The sequence below is a fragment of the Nymphalis io genome, chromosome 26 (assembly GCF_905147045.1).
Source record: "Nymphalis io chromosome 26, ilAglIoxx1.1, whole genome shotgun sequence".
NCBI classification, from domain to species: domain Eukaryota; kingdom Metazoa; phylum Arthropoda; class Insecta; order Lepidoptera; family Nymphalidae; genus Nymphalis; species Nymphalis io.
In genome coordinates this window covers 6634720-6656943 of record NC_065913.1, presented here as the reverse complement: position 1 = coordinate 6656943, position 22224 = coordinate 6634720, and the positions used below count along the sequence as shown (strand labels likewise).

Sequence of the window (22224 nt, the reverse complement as noted above, 5' to 3'; positions counted from 1 at the left end):
AAAAAAAATATATATTCACACTGGCCATTTCATAAAGTATTATTACATCGAAAGATTTAAATTTCGAATGATGCGTGTTGCAATAATATAATAAAGAACATGGCGTCACAGATAAAAAATACAACCAGCCACATTACAATGTAAACAAATTGATTGTAACAAAAATACATTTATTCATAAGTAAGCGTAATCTTACATCCACGTTCGTTTAATTGGACACGGTTATGCTGACTCGGCGATTCCTTTGTTGCTACTGAGCTACGCTTCGTTCGGCTGCTGCGATAGAGAAAGCTCGTTTATATCTCCCGATAAATAAATATAAAATTATGACATTTAAAAAATATATTAAAACGTTTAGTTACGAACAAATTTTATTATAAATAAGTTAAGTATAAAACGGATAACAACTTTGATAATATATTTAGATGCTTAGAGTCGTGTCTGAATATATAAATGGTTGTTTAAATGACTCGTTTTTTTTTATTAATATATAATTGATAGATCGCTCGTGGGTATTAAGGTATTTACAACTTAAATTTTGTTTAACAAATCTGTAATGTTTAATACTTCTGCTCTTCTCAGTATTCTAAAGTTATACAATCTGAGCATTTCAAAAAGTATTGTCTATTTATAGTATGGAAGAGGCAATAGTTAGATTTCTATTGAAAATTAATTATCTGTCTTTTATAAATCCTTATTTTATTTAATTGATTTAAAAATGGAAGTGACTTTCTGATCAGTCCAAAGAAATTTTAAATATAATTAAATAAAAATATTACTTAGAAATACGTCCTCTTCGTAGCCAATCGCTTAATGAAATTGCTAAAACTATTTTAAAGACCTTGCAAAAGTAATCGTTTTCAATGTACAAAATATAGCCTATAAAGAAACATTTAATTATGCCAAAATGGCAATGATTATTTCGTAATGTGACGTAGATATTTTTAAAAAACCAAAAATGTAGAGCAATACAAAGTTGCCAGTCGTAAAAACTTTATTTTCAATGATAATCGTAATTGTGAGCTTAAAATCACAAAATTAAACCTTGAAAAACCTATAAAGTTTTACTTTTGTTATGATATTCGACCAGTTTACTTTCTAATAATTTCGACCTTACCTACTTCATTAGTCTCATTTGAGTTTTTTCCTGTGCCAGACAGCACATTTGAGGTTTCTACATGTATATAGAAATAGATTTATAAAACTGTTGACATAAAATACGTACTAAATATTAGAAGTAAAATATTACGGCCGCTATTTCTGTTTAGGTACTTAGTTTTACAGTTTCGTATACCGACATAATAAATTGAAATATAACAAAAAAAAAAGCGAACAATATTCAACTTATTATTTTCAATTACATAAATTACCCTAATAAAATTTATATTTCCAAAAATTATTACTTCAAATAGCCCGTAATATCTTTATTTTGTAATAAAAGAATCTTCTTAAAATATTCTCTAAACGTCTATTATTAAATTCGTTATCAACTATATAAATTGAATATATAATAAACATATATAAAATTTTCATCAATTAATATAAAATATATAAATCTATTCTTCTAAACAATTCAATAAAAATAATAACAGACAATCAAATTTTTTTTTTTTAACAAACCAAAAGGCAGATGTTCGGTTACATAACCATGTAGGGTCATAACAATAATGGCCCCAAACAACGCCCTTTCCATTACCCCCTAGGGCACTGAATGACGCCCTTTAACGCCCTCTGGTTGAGAAAAAAAAAAGGTTTCGCCTCTGTTTGGGATAAAAACAGTAATTAGGTGTAGTGGTTCGGTAGCGTTGGGATGTCACTTTAAAAAAATACGTTCCTTATTTAAAAACTGTTTTATTATCTGTATTTCTAGCAAGACGTATAAGTAAATACTATGTCAAAATATTTTTTTTTTTTGTTACTAGTGAAAAGATTAACATTTTAGACAAAGAAATGAATATAGTTTTTTTTAAATTATTCAATGTTGAAATTAGGTTACGTAAAAATAGCATAATATGATTATATTTTAAATATTATCGTTGATATTAATTTTTATAGTCGATATTTGGTATTTAGGAAATTAAAACGATTAATAAATAAGTAATTACTATGTTTTCAATCGTAATACATTAAGTACATAATGTAGTTCAGATTCACTTTATAATACACCTGTTGCATTAATTTTATTGCAATATTTAAAAGATAACATTTAACACGATAAGCCTTGCTGATATAGTTCATTTTATTTGTGAACATTTGTAATTGTATGAATCAAGTCGATCTCTCTTATGACGTCACACAACGTCATTTCCAGTTCTTTTTCAAATCATATGAAAACAACCCAGTAAATCAGGTCATCAAAGTGCTTATCCTAAGATACTTGATCTGAACATCTAAATGTTACATACCTAAGATTCTATTCACCTGATTTACCTGATTGACTTATGGTATTTGCTACTTACACTGCTGGGCTAAAGGCCTCCTCTCCTCTTTTTTGAGGAGAAGGCTTCGAGCTTATTCCACCACGCTGCTCCAATGCGGGTTGGTGGAATACACAAGTGGCAGAATTTCAGTGAAATTAGACACATGCAGGATTCCTCACGATGTTTTCCTTCACCGTAAAGCAAGAGATGAATTATAATCACAAATTAAGCACGTGAAAATTCAGTAGTGCTTGCCCGGGTTTGAACCCACGATCATCGGTTAAGATTCACGCGTTCTTACCACTAGGCCATCTCGGCTTTTTTTTTTTTTTGGCAACAGTAAACTTTATATAATAAATATTGAGAAACATTGATTATTATCAAACGCAATCGGAAAGCACTCTGAAATATTGCCTATATATATACAATACAGCACAATATACGCAATTGTACCTACATTGTGTCATCTATGTGCTTTTTATTATCTTCCTGCTGAGTTTCGTTCGCCAATGTTCCTCAGGTCTGAAGTTCTCATTTCCGAACCGATGGTCGATTTTTGTCAATTAATAATGCGTATTATGTATGCGTGTATAGATTCTATTGAATAATGAATTTGACTTTGTGTTCGTTTTGTCTAATTATACGCTTAATCGATATAGGAAGAAAAGCAGACGAATTAAATCAAAATTAATTTGACAATTTTTTTTTTCACAAATCGACAAAAATCATGATTATTTTATAAGATTAGCTACAGCTATCAATTCTTTGAAAAATACTTTTTTCCAATATAATAAACCGAAATGTCTCCCGTGTTTGAACTTTAATAACACATTAATATTGATTAAGTACATCTTATGATTGATAAAGGATAGGAAAGGATAAAGCCACATAGTTCCTATCCTATAAAACGTATTAAATTTCTGTAAAGTTGTTCAATAGTCACATATTAATAAAATAAGACCAGTCATAAGTAACCATAATACAAAATAGTTATGGTAGATTTACGTCCCACACGCATCGCAATTTAGTAGTAAAATGGTTCTTCTCTATGGCAACACAATTGAACGTTACATTTGTTTAAATCACGTTCTCCATTGAAACTGATGCGAAACTTAAACGATAAATAACCGAACGCGTTCCAAATTCAAAAAAGTCACGTAGAGGAAATGTTTAATTGGATTCGTAACGCAATGACATATTTATATTGAGCTTATATTTAAAAAAAAAAAAAACTTTTTAAAGCCACACATAAACTCCATAATCCATTGTTAAGCGAATGGGTCCCAAAAATAGAAGTTATCGAGTTTATATACTCAAATGTGAAAAAATGGTACTAGCACTTCCCATCGTGGTGCACAATATGAAACAAAATTCTTCTCCGAATTGCAAGTCCCTTATGTTGTAGTTTAAGCTTTCCTTTGCAACATTGAGAGTCAGGAGTTGAAGCTTAAATTATATACTTGAAACATTTAACGGGAAATTCTTGATTCAATATCATGTAGTAACTGTCTGAGCAACGAGAAAATCTCAAAACACTTCACCTTTTATTATTTGTCTAGCTCTCGACTCATGTAATGAAATACTTCTATCTAAATCTAGTGAATGAGAAATTCCTACAAACAAAACTATATCTGTCTCTTTCCCGTTAAACTTTTCATTTTATTACAGACATTAAATGGTCTTATTACGAAAAAATACTGTGTAAACATCGAAACAATTATTTTGTAAATTCTTAAGTAGCGCTGTAAAGCGTATTCTCGCGTAAAATTAAACTCGATACGAGATTACGAGGCGAGCAATAATTGTAATTTTTTTTTTATAACGATCACGCTATATTGCCTGACCAAGGAATATCGGTGTAAAACCATAACGGCGTGCCATGTTCTTACGATTTAATATCCCACAAGATACGAACGGGCCTTAATTTTGTTTACTAGGCGGGGATTTAGGCCACGCCCCATATCCCCCGCGTTCCATCTCTTTCACTCTCGCGTACCTCTCGCTCGGCTATCGATTTTCTGAGTTGTTTACTCTATAGAATTACGTCGCTACTCGGTTCGTAGCTAGCTACTAATAAATGCGTGTTGACTCAAAACGGTCGGCTTATAAATTGCCCGTAGGTATTTTATGTTCGGTGGAACTGCAGTTATTTTATGATGTCCTGGTCGTTTCGAGGGTTTGTTTGACATATGGTAATAATAGATAAATATATTTTTTTATAGTAGTAATAAAAATATATTATTAAATCTTGTGGTTAGTTTCATTTCTGTGTGTATTAGTTAGAGCTAGTAACATGAAAATTGTCATACATCTTCTTACACAGTCCTAACCAACAGCACTGAGGAAAGACTTTTCAAAATTTAACCCTGAAGGTAGTGATAAAAGGGATGAAATTTGTGTGATTTTTTTTCATTTTTGGAGAAAGAGCTATAGAATTTCGTATTTAGCAATTCTGAATTATGAAGCGAGCGAAGCCGCGGGTAAAGCGTCTAGTTCAGATTATTTTGATAATGCAAGTACTTTTAAAATATTCTTTAAATTTTTGATATCGTTATATATGTATAAAATAATAGAATCCATTTATTTCTTTAACTATCCTCTTTTCTGTTTGCCTGGTACAAATATAGGTCATTATACCATTGCTGAGTGAGCCAGTGTAAAAAGGAGATGGTGAAAAATATTTGTTTGGTATGCACGAACATTTTAAAAATGTAAAAATGCGATGGTGAAAATATTTGTTTGAAATGCACAGACATTTTAAAAACTTACAATGTTTATGGTTACCATTAGACGGCTCAAGCTCATATGCCTTTGTGCTATAAATTAAAAAAAAATTGCTAATATTTATTCAACATTACAAATTAGTCGTATCAATTTGTATTATTAATTTTCTCTTACAATAATCGCCACGTGTCCATTGTAATGGCGATACAGGACCCTCAACTTGATGAAAATATGATATAATTTATAACGTATTCTATGGGAAACCGTATTGTGCTGAGATTTTAATCAATTTATGGGTTATTTGAGAGTGATTAGTTCGGAAATCATTTTGCATTCGTTGATATCCCTTTACGATAAATAATAATTCAATTGTATTTAATTAACTATGTAATTGAATCGGAAATTAGTTCTTTAGTTTATATAGTTTCGGAAATTTCACAGTTTAAAGCCTTGGTAGATATTATATTCTATTTTATCAAATAATAGCCTTTTATGTTAATCTTTGTAAACATACCAACAGATACCGCATTCCAATTGAAGAAACAAACATTGCATTATCCTTGCGTTTTTTTTTAAACTCCGCTATATTACACACTACAAACAGTTATCGATTAATATATATATATATATATTCCCGTAACAGCCTGTGAATGTCCCACTGCTGGGCTAAAGGCCTCCTCTCCTCTTTTTGAGGAGAAGGTTTGGAGCTTATTCCACCACGCTGCTCCAATGTCGGTTAGTGGAATACACATGTGGCAGTATTTCAGTGAAATTAAGCACATGCAGGTTTCTTGCCCGGGTTTGAACCTTAGCCCAGCAGTGGGACATTAACAGGATTTCTAGAATATTCATCTATACAAATATAAAAGCGAAAACAACTCTGTCTCTTACGGGTTCACTAAACCACTGAATTGAATTTGTTGAAATTTGGTATGAAGAATGCTTTTTTTTATAGAATAGGAAGGCGGACGAGCATATGGGCCAACTGATGGTAAGTGGTCACCAACGCCCATAGACATTGGCATTGTAAGAAATGTTAACCATCGCTTTCATCACCAATGCGCCACCAACCTTGGGAACTAAGATGGTATGTCCCTTGTGCCTGTAATTACACTGGCTCACTCACCCTTAAAACCGGAACACAACAATACCAAGTGATTATATTAAATTATGTAATATTTAATCGATGAAAGTCTACATTTTCAAACCTAATACCTAAAAAATAAGTCCCACCCCCAAAACGCGAGCTGAAACTAGTTTTATATAGACTATATATAATCTTGTATCGATACTCGCATAAACAATATAAATTGTAACGTTAGCAAAACTTTGAAACAAATTTTTATATGTGTAACGAATTCGGTATTATTGATACAAAAGTTTGAATGTAAACATCGACCTATTGTGAATTGGTTTTTTTTTTTCATCGTATCTGTCGCGTCTCCATTTCCTAAACAAATACGAGCTGGTAAATGTGACGGTATTTTTGTTGAATTTATAAAGATGACATGACAATAGATACCTAAAGCTAATTTCTATTTTTAAGCCAATTGTTCCAAAAGTAGGTAAAGGTTTTCAAGTGTATACATGTTGGTAAATACATTCAAATCAGCTTGGAGACGTTTTTGCGTTTTACCGTCAGCAGAATAATAAACAAAACAAACATATTTTTTATATATTGATAATTAATCATGAATATCTTCAACTCCAGACATCGTAATGATAATTCGTTCTGATGTCGTCGTGACAGCTTCTCTACCCTGAAATTACCTTTCATCTTCAATATTTCAATATTTGCTTTTCCCCACCGATATCGATTTCCACGTAGAAAACATTTTTGTATCATAGGAAATAATTATCGTTCCAATTGTAAAAACGAGATATATCTACAGGGAAATGCATCCATATGAAGTAAAGTAAAATAATACTAAACCAGAATTAATATAGCTTCAAAAACAACTAATCCCAAATGTATTAACTCGCTATTACGTCTCCCATTGCGTGAGTACTAGTGCATCATATATCAAAGCAATATAAACCTTATGAATAACCAAATAAGAGTTATAGAATGACGTGTTGTCGTGGATAAAAGCGGTTTACTCCCAGAGGTAGTAACCTGATCGCCTCATTACTTTGGCAATGATTTGCAAATGTATTTAGTTTAAGTCATAAGCGATAAGCGAGTAATATCTTATGAAAACTCAGTGATTTTTGTAAGAACTCACTTCGTGTCTCACTCGTGTAATGTACCGACTTACGGTGTTACGCTATTTTGATGCGTGTATTGAAATGCTCAACAGCAATAGTTAGTATCGTTGTGTTCCGGTTTGAAGGGTGAGTAAGCCAGTGTAGTTACAGGCACAAGGGACATAAAATCTTTGGTCCCAAGGTTGGTGGTGCATTGGCAACGTAAGCGATGGTCAACATTTCTTGGAAGTTAAGTAGACATTGGCACTGTACCAATGTCTACTTAACTTTACAGATTACAAAAATATCACGTGAGACAGGACTTTAAGCAAGCCCTTCTGTGTTGGTATTGCATTGACTTTCTGTGTAAAGTCTGAGGGAGATAGAAGTAGTATTTAATTACAAATTAGCATGCCACCGCAGTCTTCGTCAATGCTTAGAGTGCTCCAAGCATCATGATTACGGAATAATTAATTAAAATAACTAAAGAAGAACATTGTAAGTTCTGACGCACTGGATTAGCTAAAACTAAGATGCGTTTATTAATTGGATCTTAAATGTTTGAAATTTGAGAACGATCTTTGAAATTGTTAACTTTATTCGTTCTAAAATTTAACATCAAATTAAGGTTTTATGATTTAAAAGAAAGGTGATGGATATTGTTTTTTTTTTTAATAATATAATTCGAATGCACTTTATACAGAAATCTACTATGACGACGACGATGGAAAGCCGAGCTCTCGTAATCCTAATATTATAAATGCGAAAGAGAGTATGTTTATTTGTTTGTTTTTACGCTTTTTGAACTACTTAAACATTATGATATTTTGGACATATGTTATCCGTAACCGTAACCGTAACAGCCTGTGAATGTCCCACTGCTGGGCTAAAGGCCTCCTCTCCTCTTTTTGAGGAGAAGGTTTGGAGCTTATTCCACCACGCTGCTCCAATGCGGGTTGGTAGAATTCACATGTGGCAGAATTTCAGTGAAATTAGACACATGCAGGTTTCCTCACGATGTTTTCCTTCACCGTAAAGCACGAGATGAATTATAATCACAAATTAAGCACATGAAAATTCAGTGGTGCTTGCCCAGGTTTGAACCCACGATCATCGGTTAAGATTCACGCGTTCTTACCACTGGGCCATCTCGGCTTTTTTAATCAGTTATCATATGTTATCAGGGGTATAGAAAAGATCATAGAGCATACACGCTAAACCGCATGTGGAAACTATTCATTATTGATAATAATAAAAAAAATGTACGTATAGGATATTAATTTAACAAACAATATTGTGTTTTTGAACGGAATTAATATAATAATATTAACGTTATAGTTCGTTCATAGCTTGCGGCGCACACTTGCGTCCCTCGGGTATAACTAACGAGATGTTAGCAAATAGACTACAGATGCGGTCAGAGGGCGTGCCGGGATGCTGACTTGTCGGTAATTGAATGTATAATACTTACGTATCTATCTCTATCGTACCAAGATGGCCCCGTGGTTAGAAGACGATGAATTTTCATGTGCCTTATTTGTGTCTCGGCGGAGAAGGAAACATCGAGGAACCCGCATTTATCGGATGGATTGGAAATCTGCCAAATGTTCCAACAACCCGCGTCGGAGCGGCGTGGTGTAGTAAGTGGGACATTTAAATTATTTTCCGTTTTTAAATGTTTTATCTATATTTTAAACTTTAGTCTTTGTAAATAACTTAACTTTAGTCTCGGGAATTAACAGACCAATTTAAAGAATATTATCGTTTTAGATATCGAGCCTGCTTATTGAGGAAAGTTATAGCTTAAATTCCCTTTATGCTTGAACAATGAGCAGCGGAGCAGCAACTTTAAACATCACCCAGCATAGCATACTATATAAGTTTAAACCGTGGGTCATACTTAATTACTTTACCACACGATAATGACTTTCAATTTGGCCGGTTTATATAACGGTTGAAACTAATTCGATTAATAAAATAGACAAGAATAATTACGAATGTGGGCAACATTACGCACTAATACAATTTTGTCGAAATAACGTTAGGTACATTAAGGTGGTATTTTTACTTTACGATTTAAATAACAAAGAATATAAATAATATCGTAAAATATTGTGCAAGTATGAGATTTTTTTTGGTTAACTAAAATTGATACATCACCCTCTTGCACCCGGGTGTCAATATCACCAAAATCTATTTGTCAAAGAGCAATGAAAAGCCATAAATAATATCGGGCAAACACAGTCGTATTGTGCGTAGAAAAACAAACATTTCGCGCCCTTTGTAATTATTCTGTTTGCACAGTTGGCAACACTGCTTGTCACTGCCACCCTGACAAATCGGGTGCGCTGGGTATTGCTTATAATTTTTAATATTTTTTCTATAAAAAAAACTAAAAATTTCGTTATGTTTCAAACTGAATAAATCTTTTTTTTAAATAATACTATATGGAAAGTTTTTTCAATCAATCAACAGCCAATCGTTGTCCACTGCTGAACATAGGCCTCTCCCAAGGTGCGCCAAAGCTCCCTGTCCTCCGCCTTCCGTATCCAGTTGGTGCCCGCCACCTTCTTAAGGTCGTCGGTCCACCTGGCTGGAGGGCGCCCTACGCTGCGCTTGCCGATTCGCGATCTCCACTCTAGGACTCGTCTGCTCCAACGGCCATCGGTCCTACGACATACGTGACCAGCCCACTGCCACTTCAGCCTGAAAGTTTTTTATTACCATTGAAAATAAAATCCAAATTATTAGAAATATTTTTATGTGGTTTGAAAAACAATGTCCATATAATAAGAACTACTTACCCGCATATATATAGCAAGTAAATATTTAAATAATAATAATCTAATTACTTTCCATCGCACAGGGGAGGTTAACTATTAACAAATTTACCCTAAAACCGACACTACACCCATATATTTTGACAAAAACTAATTCCAGGCGTGATAATTGTCCGTGGGGACAGCATTGTGACAAATTTCTCGCATCGGAACACTCTATTAAGAGCACAATAGTTTTTTTTAATTCCAAGTAACCATTTGCCGAGACCACAAAGAATGTCGGCACTTTTTGTTGTCTATGAAATTTTCGAGTTACATAGGTTTTGATGTTGCGAATACTTTGTATGTTTGGATAGGTAGAAATTTATTTCATTTATATTTGTAACGTTTCGTCCATTGATATTTTATTTCTTAATATGAAGATGAAGTGAGACCTTTCATCTTTTAATTTCTACCATCCGATTCAGCGAACTCTCAAAATTTATTCCGATGTTACCACAGCTAAATAAATTTAATAAATAAATATTCTCGCGTTCGTAAAAATGCTGTTAAAAAAATTTAATTCATCACATTGATTTTATTACATTGTCTAGTGATAACCGAATTATTACATGTATAAGGAAAATGTTAAAGCTTAAGTTAAAAACACTTTTTTTAGAATTTATAGAATTTTTATTACATAAGAAAGTTTTTAAATAATTATATTTAAATATCAAATTGTTATAGTCAATACGATTTTATTTTAACGCTTTGAATTATCATTATTTTCATATTTAATCTCTTTATGATACTTATAAATTAAAGATATTACTGGTGGTAGAGCTTTGTGCAAGCTCGTCTGGGTAGGTACCACCCACTCATCAGATATTCTACCACAAAACAGCAGTGCTTGATATTGTTGTGTTCCGGTTTGAAGGGTGAGTGAGCCAGTGTAATTACAGGCACAAGGGACATAACATTTTAGTTCCCAAGATTGGTGGCGCATTGGTGATGTATTTCTTACAATGCCAATGTCTATGAGCGTCGGTGACCACTTACCATCAGGTGGCCCATATGCTCGTCCGCTTTCCTATTCTATAATAAAAAAAAATGGAAAAATATTCACATTTCAGTATGGTACTAACAAGTAGACGTGTCTTTCTTGTGTGCTTTTAAATATATACAAACTAGAAGACAGCAATTAATGTAAAACTACAAAAGTTTATAACAATAAGTGGTAAGCTTATGTATTGTGGGGACATACAATAAAGTTGATATTATAATTACTCTCTCTATTAAAAATACACACATGACTAAACAGATATACCAATATCCATTATTATATACATGTATAGATAAAAGGTAGATCAGTCTAATTCTATGTAATACCTGTCCTGGGACATTCTGGGACATTATTCACACACGGCCATCTGATCCCAAACTAAGCAAAGCTTGTACTATGGAAGCCAGACAACTGATATACTATATATACTACTTTTCTTTTGTAAATACATACTTATATAGATAATTACACCCAGACTCAGGACAAACAGACATGTTCATGCACACATATGTCCGTCCTGGGTGGGAATCGAACCCACAAACTTCGGCGTGAAAGGCAAATATCAACCAACCACACCAACCGGCCCGTCTATGAATTGCATGTATTTTATAAACAACTCTTAATATGCGTTTGTAATAAATAAAAATAATCAATTCAACTAGTTGATGAGATTTAAAAAATTACTAAATGAAATGGATTCATAACATTTATTTTCGAAGATAAATTATATTTCAATCGTATTATAAATGGCATTTAAAATGATTAAATTTTACTTTAAAATATGCGGTTTTTAATATGAATCTTGAACTTTGTATCGCTTACACAGTGCACGTTATTGCAAATAAAAAAAAAGCATTGTTATTCATATACCAGTCAAATTCCCGATATTACTGAAAAGAAAGTATTAAGCATTAAAAAAAATACGCTTCAATAAAGCACTCGGCGCACCGCTTCATTTTTAGCTGTAAAAATCAGTGACGTGAAAACACTAGACAACCATCGTTGAGCCTTAAATTTGAAAGCAATTGTTACACAATTGAACACCTTTCGAGTTTTACCGCCAAAGCCTTTTTCACTCAAGCAGAAATCCTCCTAAAAAGAACCTAACATAGAAAAAAACAGGGCAGCAAATTTTGTCTTAAGAAAAAAAAGAGACGGCATTATTGTGAATATTCTTGATAGTTCTGTGTAATTAGCTTCTTTTCTGTCACATATTGCGGAATATCGAGTATTTTTAAGCGAATTTGAATCGTAACGTTTTGTGCTAAAGTCGATATTTAAATAAAAGTACCTGACATAATAGTAGGTTCTAAAGGATAGATGCTTATCTGCGGTTTTAGAATAATCTTTTGTTGACAGTAAGGTAGAAAGTAAAATTTCTTAGAAACTAATCTAAAGATAAGCGAAAGTGACAATGGTTTTTTTTAAATCATTGTTTTGTTTTTTGTCAACTTTTTATTGTGGTCAACGATTTTATTTTTGTAAAATTATCTTTTGTTTGTCATACCTTGTGTGAGCATTTATATTTTACATTATTTAAACCAGTGTTTATTTTTTGTACTAATTTGAAATTACTAAGCTTCGTCATTTCATTACAAACATTGTACCATAGACTACATATATATATATATATATATATATTTACTATAAAGTAAAAAATCTAATAATGCAATAAGTAGAGGTACAATTTTCGTATTTCTGTTCTTTATTTTTTATATCACACGTCATCACATTGATATACCCAACTCACTTCACAAAGACGTCAGAAGCGTGATCATAGCCCTCAATTTGCAAAGGAATCTCAGGTAACATAAAAAAAAAAAACGTGACAAAATGTCTGTAAACACGTACCTCCACGGCAGAATTTAAAAAAAAAAACACAATTTCGCGATCCAAATCTTTGAAACGATCGTGACGAATGAATTCGAATTTGGAAGGCGTTCCATTTGACTTTTGTATTGCAATGTTGCAATAACGCGGAAAATTTACCATTGTAAAACGATAATTGTAAATAATTGTAAAAATACTTTATGATTGGTACAAAAAATTAGACTGACGTTATTTGTAATTGAATATGGCATGAATTCAATTGAGAGTTATTAAACGGCCCGTCGTGTATTAAATTAACGTAGCTTTCATTAGATATTGATACGTTATTATAAAATTGAATTGTTGTATCCATTATAGACATTCCTATTTATGCAACAAATTATTTTTTACTTTTTCATGTAGTATAGTAAAATTATAAGTTTATTTATGTACTTTCATATAAAAGTTCATCCTTGACTATATTATAAATTTGTTTTTTTTTTTTGTTACAGCACATACAACATGACCAGACTTCGATCGTTAAAGGAGCGAGTCTAAAACTTTCAATCATGTCAATCCACACAAGAAAGAGGTCGAACCGGTGATTTCTAGTTCAAAATAAAAGATGGCGCTGTTAACTAATTCGTCAGCGAGTGGGCCAACAGCAACGCCGACGGCGCCCCAAGCCCATCACTCAACGACGCCATTACACCACTACTTTCACTACTTGAAACAGCCGTCGCCATTAGCGCAGAATCCTTACGCTCACCATTCAAGCGCTCACCACATGGGGATGGGGCCAGGCCCGCTGGGTGGTCTCGGCCCTTTCGGTTTAACGCATCATGGCTTAGAGGCGGTTGGATTCCCACAAGGTAAGTTACTTTTACTTAAAATGTCTTGCCTCCATTTAAATGTGTATCTCTAAATTTAAAAATGATATGTTCCATTTAAAAAAACAATACTGACGTCAAGGAAACAATTTTACAGCCACCTGACATAACACAGCACAGACAATATTAAAAAAAAACATATCAATAAAATATATGTTATACAAAAGCATATATGTTAATACGTATACATATAAAATAACAAACACTCATAAAATAAGTATAATTATCTTTCATTAATAAATATTGTATGTTGCGAGTCTTTACAGTTTAATTAAATCTAGATTGTTCTAAAACTTTAAAGCAATGTAAATTAATTTCACGTCATCTTGCGCGATGTTTGAGAACGCTTTTGTAAGTGAATTTCAGAGTCAAATATGGTTCTCTAATTTATTTCAACTCCTCGTAATGGAATTTAAATTACTTCATTATATTTGTAACAATATATCTTTAATATTGTTTTAATTAATATTCAATTATGAATACGAAGAACTTGTTAAGACTAAGTTTAGTTTTAATTTTTATATTTTCATAATTATTCATAATAGCAACTATAATTAAATAATAATCCCGAGCTAGATTTTTTTTACCTGTTAACACTAAATCTATTTTAAAACCTCAAATGGTTATGCAAAAAATATAACATTTATTCAAAATGATACTTCTTCGTATCACATTTGATATTATAGTTGAATTATATGTCAATTGAAAACAGTAAGTATATCAAGTACTTAATAAAATACAGTTTGTGATAAAACTCTATAAATAAAATAGTACCCTCCGTAACAACGGCGTTGCATAATTTACGTAGCAAGAAGACATCCTTCGAAATAATCAAAACACGCCCCCCTCTTAAGCCGCTTATCCCCTCCCCCAGGGCTGCCAGTAAAGTAGGAATCTCCCCTTAATGTGGGAGAATGCTTGTTAGTTGTTTTAATTAGTTACAAGTTTAGTATTTTGAATATCGGTCATGTACCCTTCCTGTTAATTTACTATGTTGTTTTTAAATAAGGGAAAATCAATTAATTGTTTAAACAATATTTGTATTTTATTTATTTATTCACATACATGAACACCATAAAAAAGAATAAAATAATTCATTGTATTCTACAAGACGCAAACACATCACATCACGCAAAAATATAAAAGTAATTTTATCTTACTAGCTGAATAAAATAATTCACACATTCGTATAGCGTTCAGCCAGGCCCGAATTTATGCTTAGGCCTGCAATGCCTAGGGCCACCGTCACTCAGCCAAAAATATAATATCATAACTCTTTGGAATGGGACTCTCAAATTTCAAAGTTCCTAGGGGCTTTGGATCTCTATGTCCGGACCTGCATCCAGTTAGTCCCCATCACATAAGCTTCACCATTAATTAATCGGTAGAAATGTTACAATATATTCTTTAAGTAACTTCTTATTTCAAAGATTAAACATTAAAAATAATTTCAAAGTTACTTTTTATCGTCACAAAACACACAAACAGACGGTAAACATGAGTAATTATTTATATTATACATACGTTTAATTAAATTTCTTAATGGTAATATTCACTATTGCTTTCCAAAGGCTGTCTAATAACTTGATCGATCTAGGCATTAAGTTAAAACCTACATGTTACGTAGCGGCGCCTTTGATCTTATACTGTAATTACTATTTATCTAGAAATATCGTTTTTAATTGTATCGGTTGTATTAATCGTTGAGATTATAACGGTTATTTTTAAAGTAACGAAAAATATTATGAAGTTGGTAATAAATAACGTTAAATACTAAATAACTTTAATGCGATTATTCGCTGTGGTTGGTACGTAATAAAGTCAGAGCCTTATTAACTGTTCATCTAATTGATGATCGAAAAAATCAGTGTCGATTATTTTTAATCTTTGGATAAAATGAAAAAAAAAAAACAATTGAGTGAAAAACGCTCGAGAATTTGAAGGTTAAAATCAAAATGATTGACTAGGATGTATGGTCACATACCCATGCCTTATTAAAAAATACGAGCTATTGTACCTCATTTTAAACGTTTAGATCGGTTATTCTCAAATGCAAAAGTTGCTAGTACTATTATTTCGATATATTAGCAATATAAAACATTGAAGTACTTAGGCTTTAGATTGTTATATAACCAAATTATTTAAATATAAATATCGGAATATTTATAGTGACGTCATGATATAAATATAACGTTAGCAGTAGATTCTTAGTGGTAACAAAGACTAACCCTTGGCTGCGTAAATGGATGAAAGTACATCATAAGAAAGGGACAGTGAATGAATGATGCTAAATTCAAAAGGGAGTTTTTCTCCGAAGAGGTCGGATTACTTTTCCCAAGTGGAATGGGGTGTTCGGAAACTCGCACAGGATTTTAATAACTTCGAACGATGTTTTAATATATTTGGAAATACTGAGAAATAGAACTACTAATAGAAAACGTCAATACATTTAAAGGTTTTAAAAGTCAAAAATATTATCATATTTTTTACCTTTTTAAAGTGATTTTTAAAAATTATGTGTAACGCTATTCTTACCAATTTGTAAACGATTTTGTTAGTAGCAATAACATTTCTTTCTTTAACTCAATTTAAAATTAAATCCTTCTTAATGGGAAGGAGGAACTCAATTATTTTAAAAGGGTTTTTACTTTTTATTAAAAAGGTCGGCTTAATTTTCCCTCTCAGAATTTACGTTCGGATACTCGCACTATTTGTTAAAAAAAAAACTTTGAATTATACAACAATATCTTAAAATATTTTTTTTTCGTATAACTATTACAAAAAAAAATGTTCTACAAAACTTATGCTGGAGAACGTTAGTTTGTTAACGCAACATTCGAGATTATTTTATAAATTTATTATGTTATCTGTATTTGTAATTATTTATTATCTTTACAAGCGAATTCACACTAATAAGTACATTAAAATTACATTAAAATTATACGCTGAGTACGATAACATCTTAAAATGTTTTAAGTTTAAAAATATAGCATACACGATTCAATATTAAATAAAATAATTAAAAGTCCTTTCAATTATATCATAATAAACATCAATTACATTACGTATTTTTATGTAATATTTAGTTCAGAAGTTCATACTTCTATATTTAAAATATAAATAAATCAATTACTTACATTAATTAAATTGATTTTTAATAATTTCCCTCCAATTATGAACGTTGTTATAGATAATTGAATAACTCTTTTAGTTTTAAAATCGAACAAATTGTTATCACAAATTCGAATATAGAATTATGAGAATAATAACAAAAACTAACTACTTGAAATTGTGACTTTATTTATCTGAAGCTCAAGTCTACTAGCAAATTGTCGAAACGGAACGCAATCGCAGCCGTTTTAACGTTTTCCTATTGTTTCATTTTATTATCCACTATTGACATAAAAGTTAACAATTATGTTTTGTTTTGTAGCGGTACATGGTAACATCACACCGGTTAGGTTCCGATCCAAATATATATGGAATAGGTAAAGTTGGATTGAAATTGAACCGGTAACGTATCGTAACCATTATAAATTAGTAGAATTAGACACTTGTTAGGCTTTCATGATTATACCATGAAGCAATTTTGTCTGAACATAGCTGGAAAAGCCCTCGAATGCTATGAAATAATTTTCATGCATCATCAGAACAAATTGATATTTTGACGAACAAAGCGGTGGCTATGTAATATAATATTATATAAAAACAATGAAACCAAATTATATGAATATTTATAAAAGTACCTTTATTTAAAATTTATACAAAAAAAGTACATAGTTAATCCGTAAAAGAAGAATAATTCTTTGTATTTCACGTTTTTGTTATTAACCAGGTAGGTAATTTTTTTGTAAGGATTAAAAATTTTAACCCTTTGATAATTTGAGAAAGTGACGTCATTAACCGATAAGGTTAGTTTAATTAATTTTTATATTATATTTATTGTTTACATAACTTGTTATAACAAAACTCACAAGTAAACTATGGAAATGATATTTTCTATATTCATTTTTATTCTATACTTCTATACTAATATTATATAAGAGATAAGATTCGATTCTTTGTATGTTTGTTTGTAATGGAGAAACTCAAAAAGTACTTAAGATCATTAAAAATTATTTTCACCAAGAGAAATCTTCATTATCAGCGAGTAACATTGGCTGTGTTTTATTTTCATAATAATTTGAGTTCCCTACGAAAATTGCAATAATGTAATCTAAGGTATCAAATTTTTCTCCTATTAAATATCCACTAAGATAGATTGTTCAATCCGGACGAAGTCGGCGCGGGCTAGTACATAAGAAGTCGTTCATCATTCAATTCGTCGTTCGTTTCATTCACATATATTTATTATTTATTTATTTATTAATCCTATACCTACTATTAATTACAGGCACAAGGGACATAAAATCTTGGTTCCCAAGGTTGGTGGCGCATTGGCTATAAGCGATGGTTGACATTTCTTACAATGCCAATGTCTAAGGGCGTTTGGTGACCACTTACCATCAGGTGGCTCATATGCTCGTCCGCCTTCCTATTCTATAAAAAAAATCCCTTATTGCACATACTTTACAAATATTAATAATAACAAAAACAACATATAATAGCAGTTGAACACATAGTATGCTAAGGCGGCCTTATCACTTGTAGTGACCTCTTCCAGGCAACCTCTGTAAAGAGAAATGTTTATGCGTTTGTTAGCCTGTTTGTTAGCCTGTTATTAGGATCACTAATCGGGCAGTGTGCAAACAACTTATACTTAAAATTTAAGGAGCTTAATACAAATATGATACCAACCTACATATATACACTTATACATACATACATACAAACTTATATAAGAAATAAATAACCATATACATATAATAATACAACATGCTCTAGTTATATTGATGGATGATAATTATTCAAACGACTCTTAAAAATATGTACGGATTCAGCTTGACGAAATATATTTTATTAGCGGTTATATTTTCTACGATACATTTGTTAACATGGTTATTAATACCGGGGGCGTGATGCTGGTCAAAATTCCATCATAGCTAGTAACACCGATATCTGTAAACAAAATTAACGGCTCGCGACCTTTTTGATTTAAAACCCAATACAATTTTAATGCGAGTCTAAAATTAATCTGCCATCGATGTTTTAATCCGTATGACGGTCTCTTTCCCACTCACGAAGTAACGTAGTGTTCTCCCTATCCCCCACTAGACGCGTAACGCCGGCAGCTGGGCGTTCTTTTTTCGAAATACACTTTTTTCATTGTATATTTCGTTTTTATTGGCATCCCTAAGCATTTTATGGCCTGGCCCTTTTCATTCTTTCTACGGTATAATTAATTGTTTTTTTTTTATTTCGTGTTCAAGTCGAAAACAAAGTGGGACAGCCTGAATTAGATGCGAGGGTATTTGTCACATATTTATTTATATAATATCCTTTGTTTTATCGTTAAAAATTGTATGAATAAATGAGTGTTGCTAAAGTATTAATAAATTTACAAAATATAAAAAATACATATTAAAAGTTTTCAATATATATTATTTTTTACTTTGGAAAAAGTGATAATTTCTAATGTTTTTGGTGTTAAATATTATTATTTTTATATAATTTTTATGTTATTTGTAAATGTAATAAGTAAATACAAACTATTTTCGAATTATATATTTATCTCTTATACTTATATATTTTTAAAAAGCCGAGATGGCCCTGTGGTAAGAACGCGTGAATCTTAACCGATGATCGTGGGTTCAAACCCGGGCAAGCACCACTGAATTTTCATGTGCTTAATTTGTGATTATAATTCATCTCGTGCTTTACGGTGAAGGAAAACATCGTGAGGAAACCTGCATGTGTCTAATTTCACTGAAATTCTGCAACATGTGAATTCTACCAACCCGTATTGGAGCAGCGTGGTGGAATAAGCTCCAAACCTTCTCCTCAAAAAGAGGAGAGGAGGCCTTTAGCCCAGCAGTGGGAAATTCACAGGCTGTTACGGTACGGTTACTTATATATTTTTATCACTAGAACAACAATATCGAATGTAAATTTTGCAACGAATTTCAAAGCTTTAAAGTTATCAACGTATACAGAAACATATTTATTAGTTGCTGTAAATAAATAGGAAAAAATATGATGCATGTTGAAATTATTAAGCAAATAAATCTCATTTTCGCCCATATGAAAGATTTCAACGCGTTTCATCTCACGGCACTAAATCTTTGCGGACCCATAAAATATCTTACACTATATTAACTAACATTTCGCGGATACAGACGTGTCAGAAGGACACATTATAATTATTGTTTATTATTTATTTATTTGAGGTAACCCTACCAACTAGCTACTATGCTACCTGATGGTCACCGTCCCCCATTAAAATAGTATGAACCATTCTTACATAGCCAATCACTAATCAAAGCCACCAATCTTTGGGAAGTAAGAAGCTATGTACCTTGCTTATAATTACACCGGCTCACTCACCTTTCAAAGCTGAATAAAACAAAAACATTTTGTGCTGGATAGAATTGGTAATAAGTGGCCACAAAGGAGATTGTAGAAATAACTTAAGTGTTTTGAACTGCCGAATAAATAACAAAGTAAGTTATAATATTACATAAATTATAAATAGTGTTAACAATAATTATGTGAGGTTGAAGTCATTCTTCTTTATTAAGTTAAGTAAGCTCAAAGCCCAAGGTCGTATTGTTGGCTTCACACCCAATGACAAGATAGCCGAGTTATCGATCAAAATACAGCCGACAGGTGATTAGGTCAATGTACTTTGGCTGGTATCAAATGTTAAACATTTATAACATACTTTTCTTTTATCATTTACCTATATAAGAATGAGAAAGAAAGATATTTTCAATTATTAAGTAGAAGTAATGAGAAATTAAAAATTGGTCGGACTTAGTTAACATAGCTCGATTGTAACTGGGCGCCATTTGCTGCTAATTAAAAAAAAAATGAAAATCCTTAAAAGATAAAGAAGATATGAATCAAGCATACAGATACAACTATTAAAAAGTTAAACAATATACACCGTAGCTTCGTATTACAATTATAATATAGTGATATAATTCGGCGGATGGTATATATAGGGGACAAATTCTACTAACAAATTATCAATTTATCGCGATCGAATCCAAGCGTAATCGTTGCCGTTTATCCGCTTTCCTATTCTTTAATTTAATTATCGACTATTGCCATAAAAGCTAACAATTATGTTTGGGTTTGACTCAACGGTACATGTCAACATCATATCGGTTCGATTCCGATTCGAATTAATACAGAATAGACAAAGTAGGATTGGAATTGAATCGGGAACGTATCGTAATTTTTATATATTAGTAGAATTGGTCCCAACACTGAACAAGTTTAAAATAAAACAAGTCGCATATTTCGGTTATTGATTTCGGAAGCTCCGCAAGGCTCGTGCGCTATCACCGTTGATTCATTACCACTCCACACGAATGACAGATTATCAAGTCACCGTCATACCACTTAGATTTAACTGTTTAATGGGTTACTGCAAATGTCTTTAATATCGGTTATTATTAAATAATATCTTATATTAACTTAAAAAATATATAGCAAGACTTGTATTGCGTTTTATATTTTTTTGGCTGTATAGATACAGGTCCATGTTATATTTAAGAGATCTTTAGAAAAAAAAATCGAACAATTTTGACAGCAGAATGAAAACATTTTTTTTTATTTTACAAATATGTTTGTATCTAACGCATTGTTTTGAAACGCTTAATATATATTTTTTATTCATTTATAAATTCTTAACATAGTTAATGTTGATAACAAATAAATAAGATTAAAACAAGTGCAACCGGATATACGTGACAGTAAAACCTCTTTGCATCTGAAACGTTTCACACGAAAATCTAATACAGTTGCACTATAATGTATCCTTGAAACAACACGCACACACAAAAGAAAATACATTGAATTATTACAATATAACTCCGCAAAAATATTATCAAAACATTGCATTAAATAAATGTCGTCCCCATTTCTAACTCCTAAAGATTATTCCTTTAAAAATGGCTACCAATTGAAGATATTCGCTTTCTTGACGTCGTTAAGTGTCGTTTATAAAATTATACCCGATAACTCTAAGTAATGGGTAGCATTTTTTTTAAACTAAGGTCCTTCAACCGTGTTAAATCGAGGTCAACTGTCGTACGCGCCGCGTTGAATTAACTATGGTGTTATAATGAAGAGTGTATCGAGCGGATAATACCACCTCTGATGCAAGCTTATTTACCTTATTATATAAAATATTCGTACAAGTGTCAGTGACATTTGTTTATTTACTATATAATAATATACAAAGCTATATATATTGTAGAAATATT

General features: G+C 31.6%; 1 protein-coding gene across 1 annotated transcript in view; it reads left to right on the top strand.

Moving 5' to 3' along the window:
• The window catches only part of LOC126778497 (homeobox protein OTX2-B), a 51732-nt gene that overhangs the window by 8612 nt on the left and 20896 nt on the right, over positions 1-22224 (top strand). Inside the window, exon 2 of the mRNA XM_050502112.1 lies at positions 13475-13834. Coding sequence (XP_050358069.1) covers positions 13588-13834 — 247 coding nt within the window. The 5' untranslated portion in view covers positions 13475-13587. The remainder of the gene's footprint in view (positions 1-13474; positions 13835-22224) is intronic.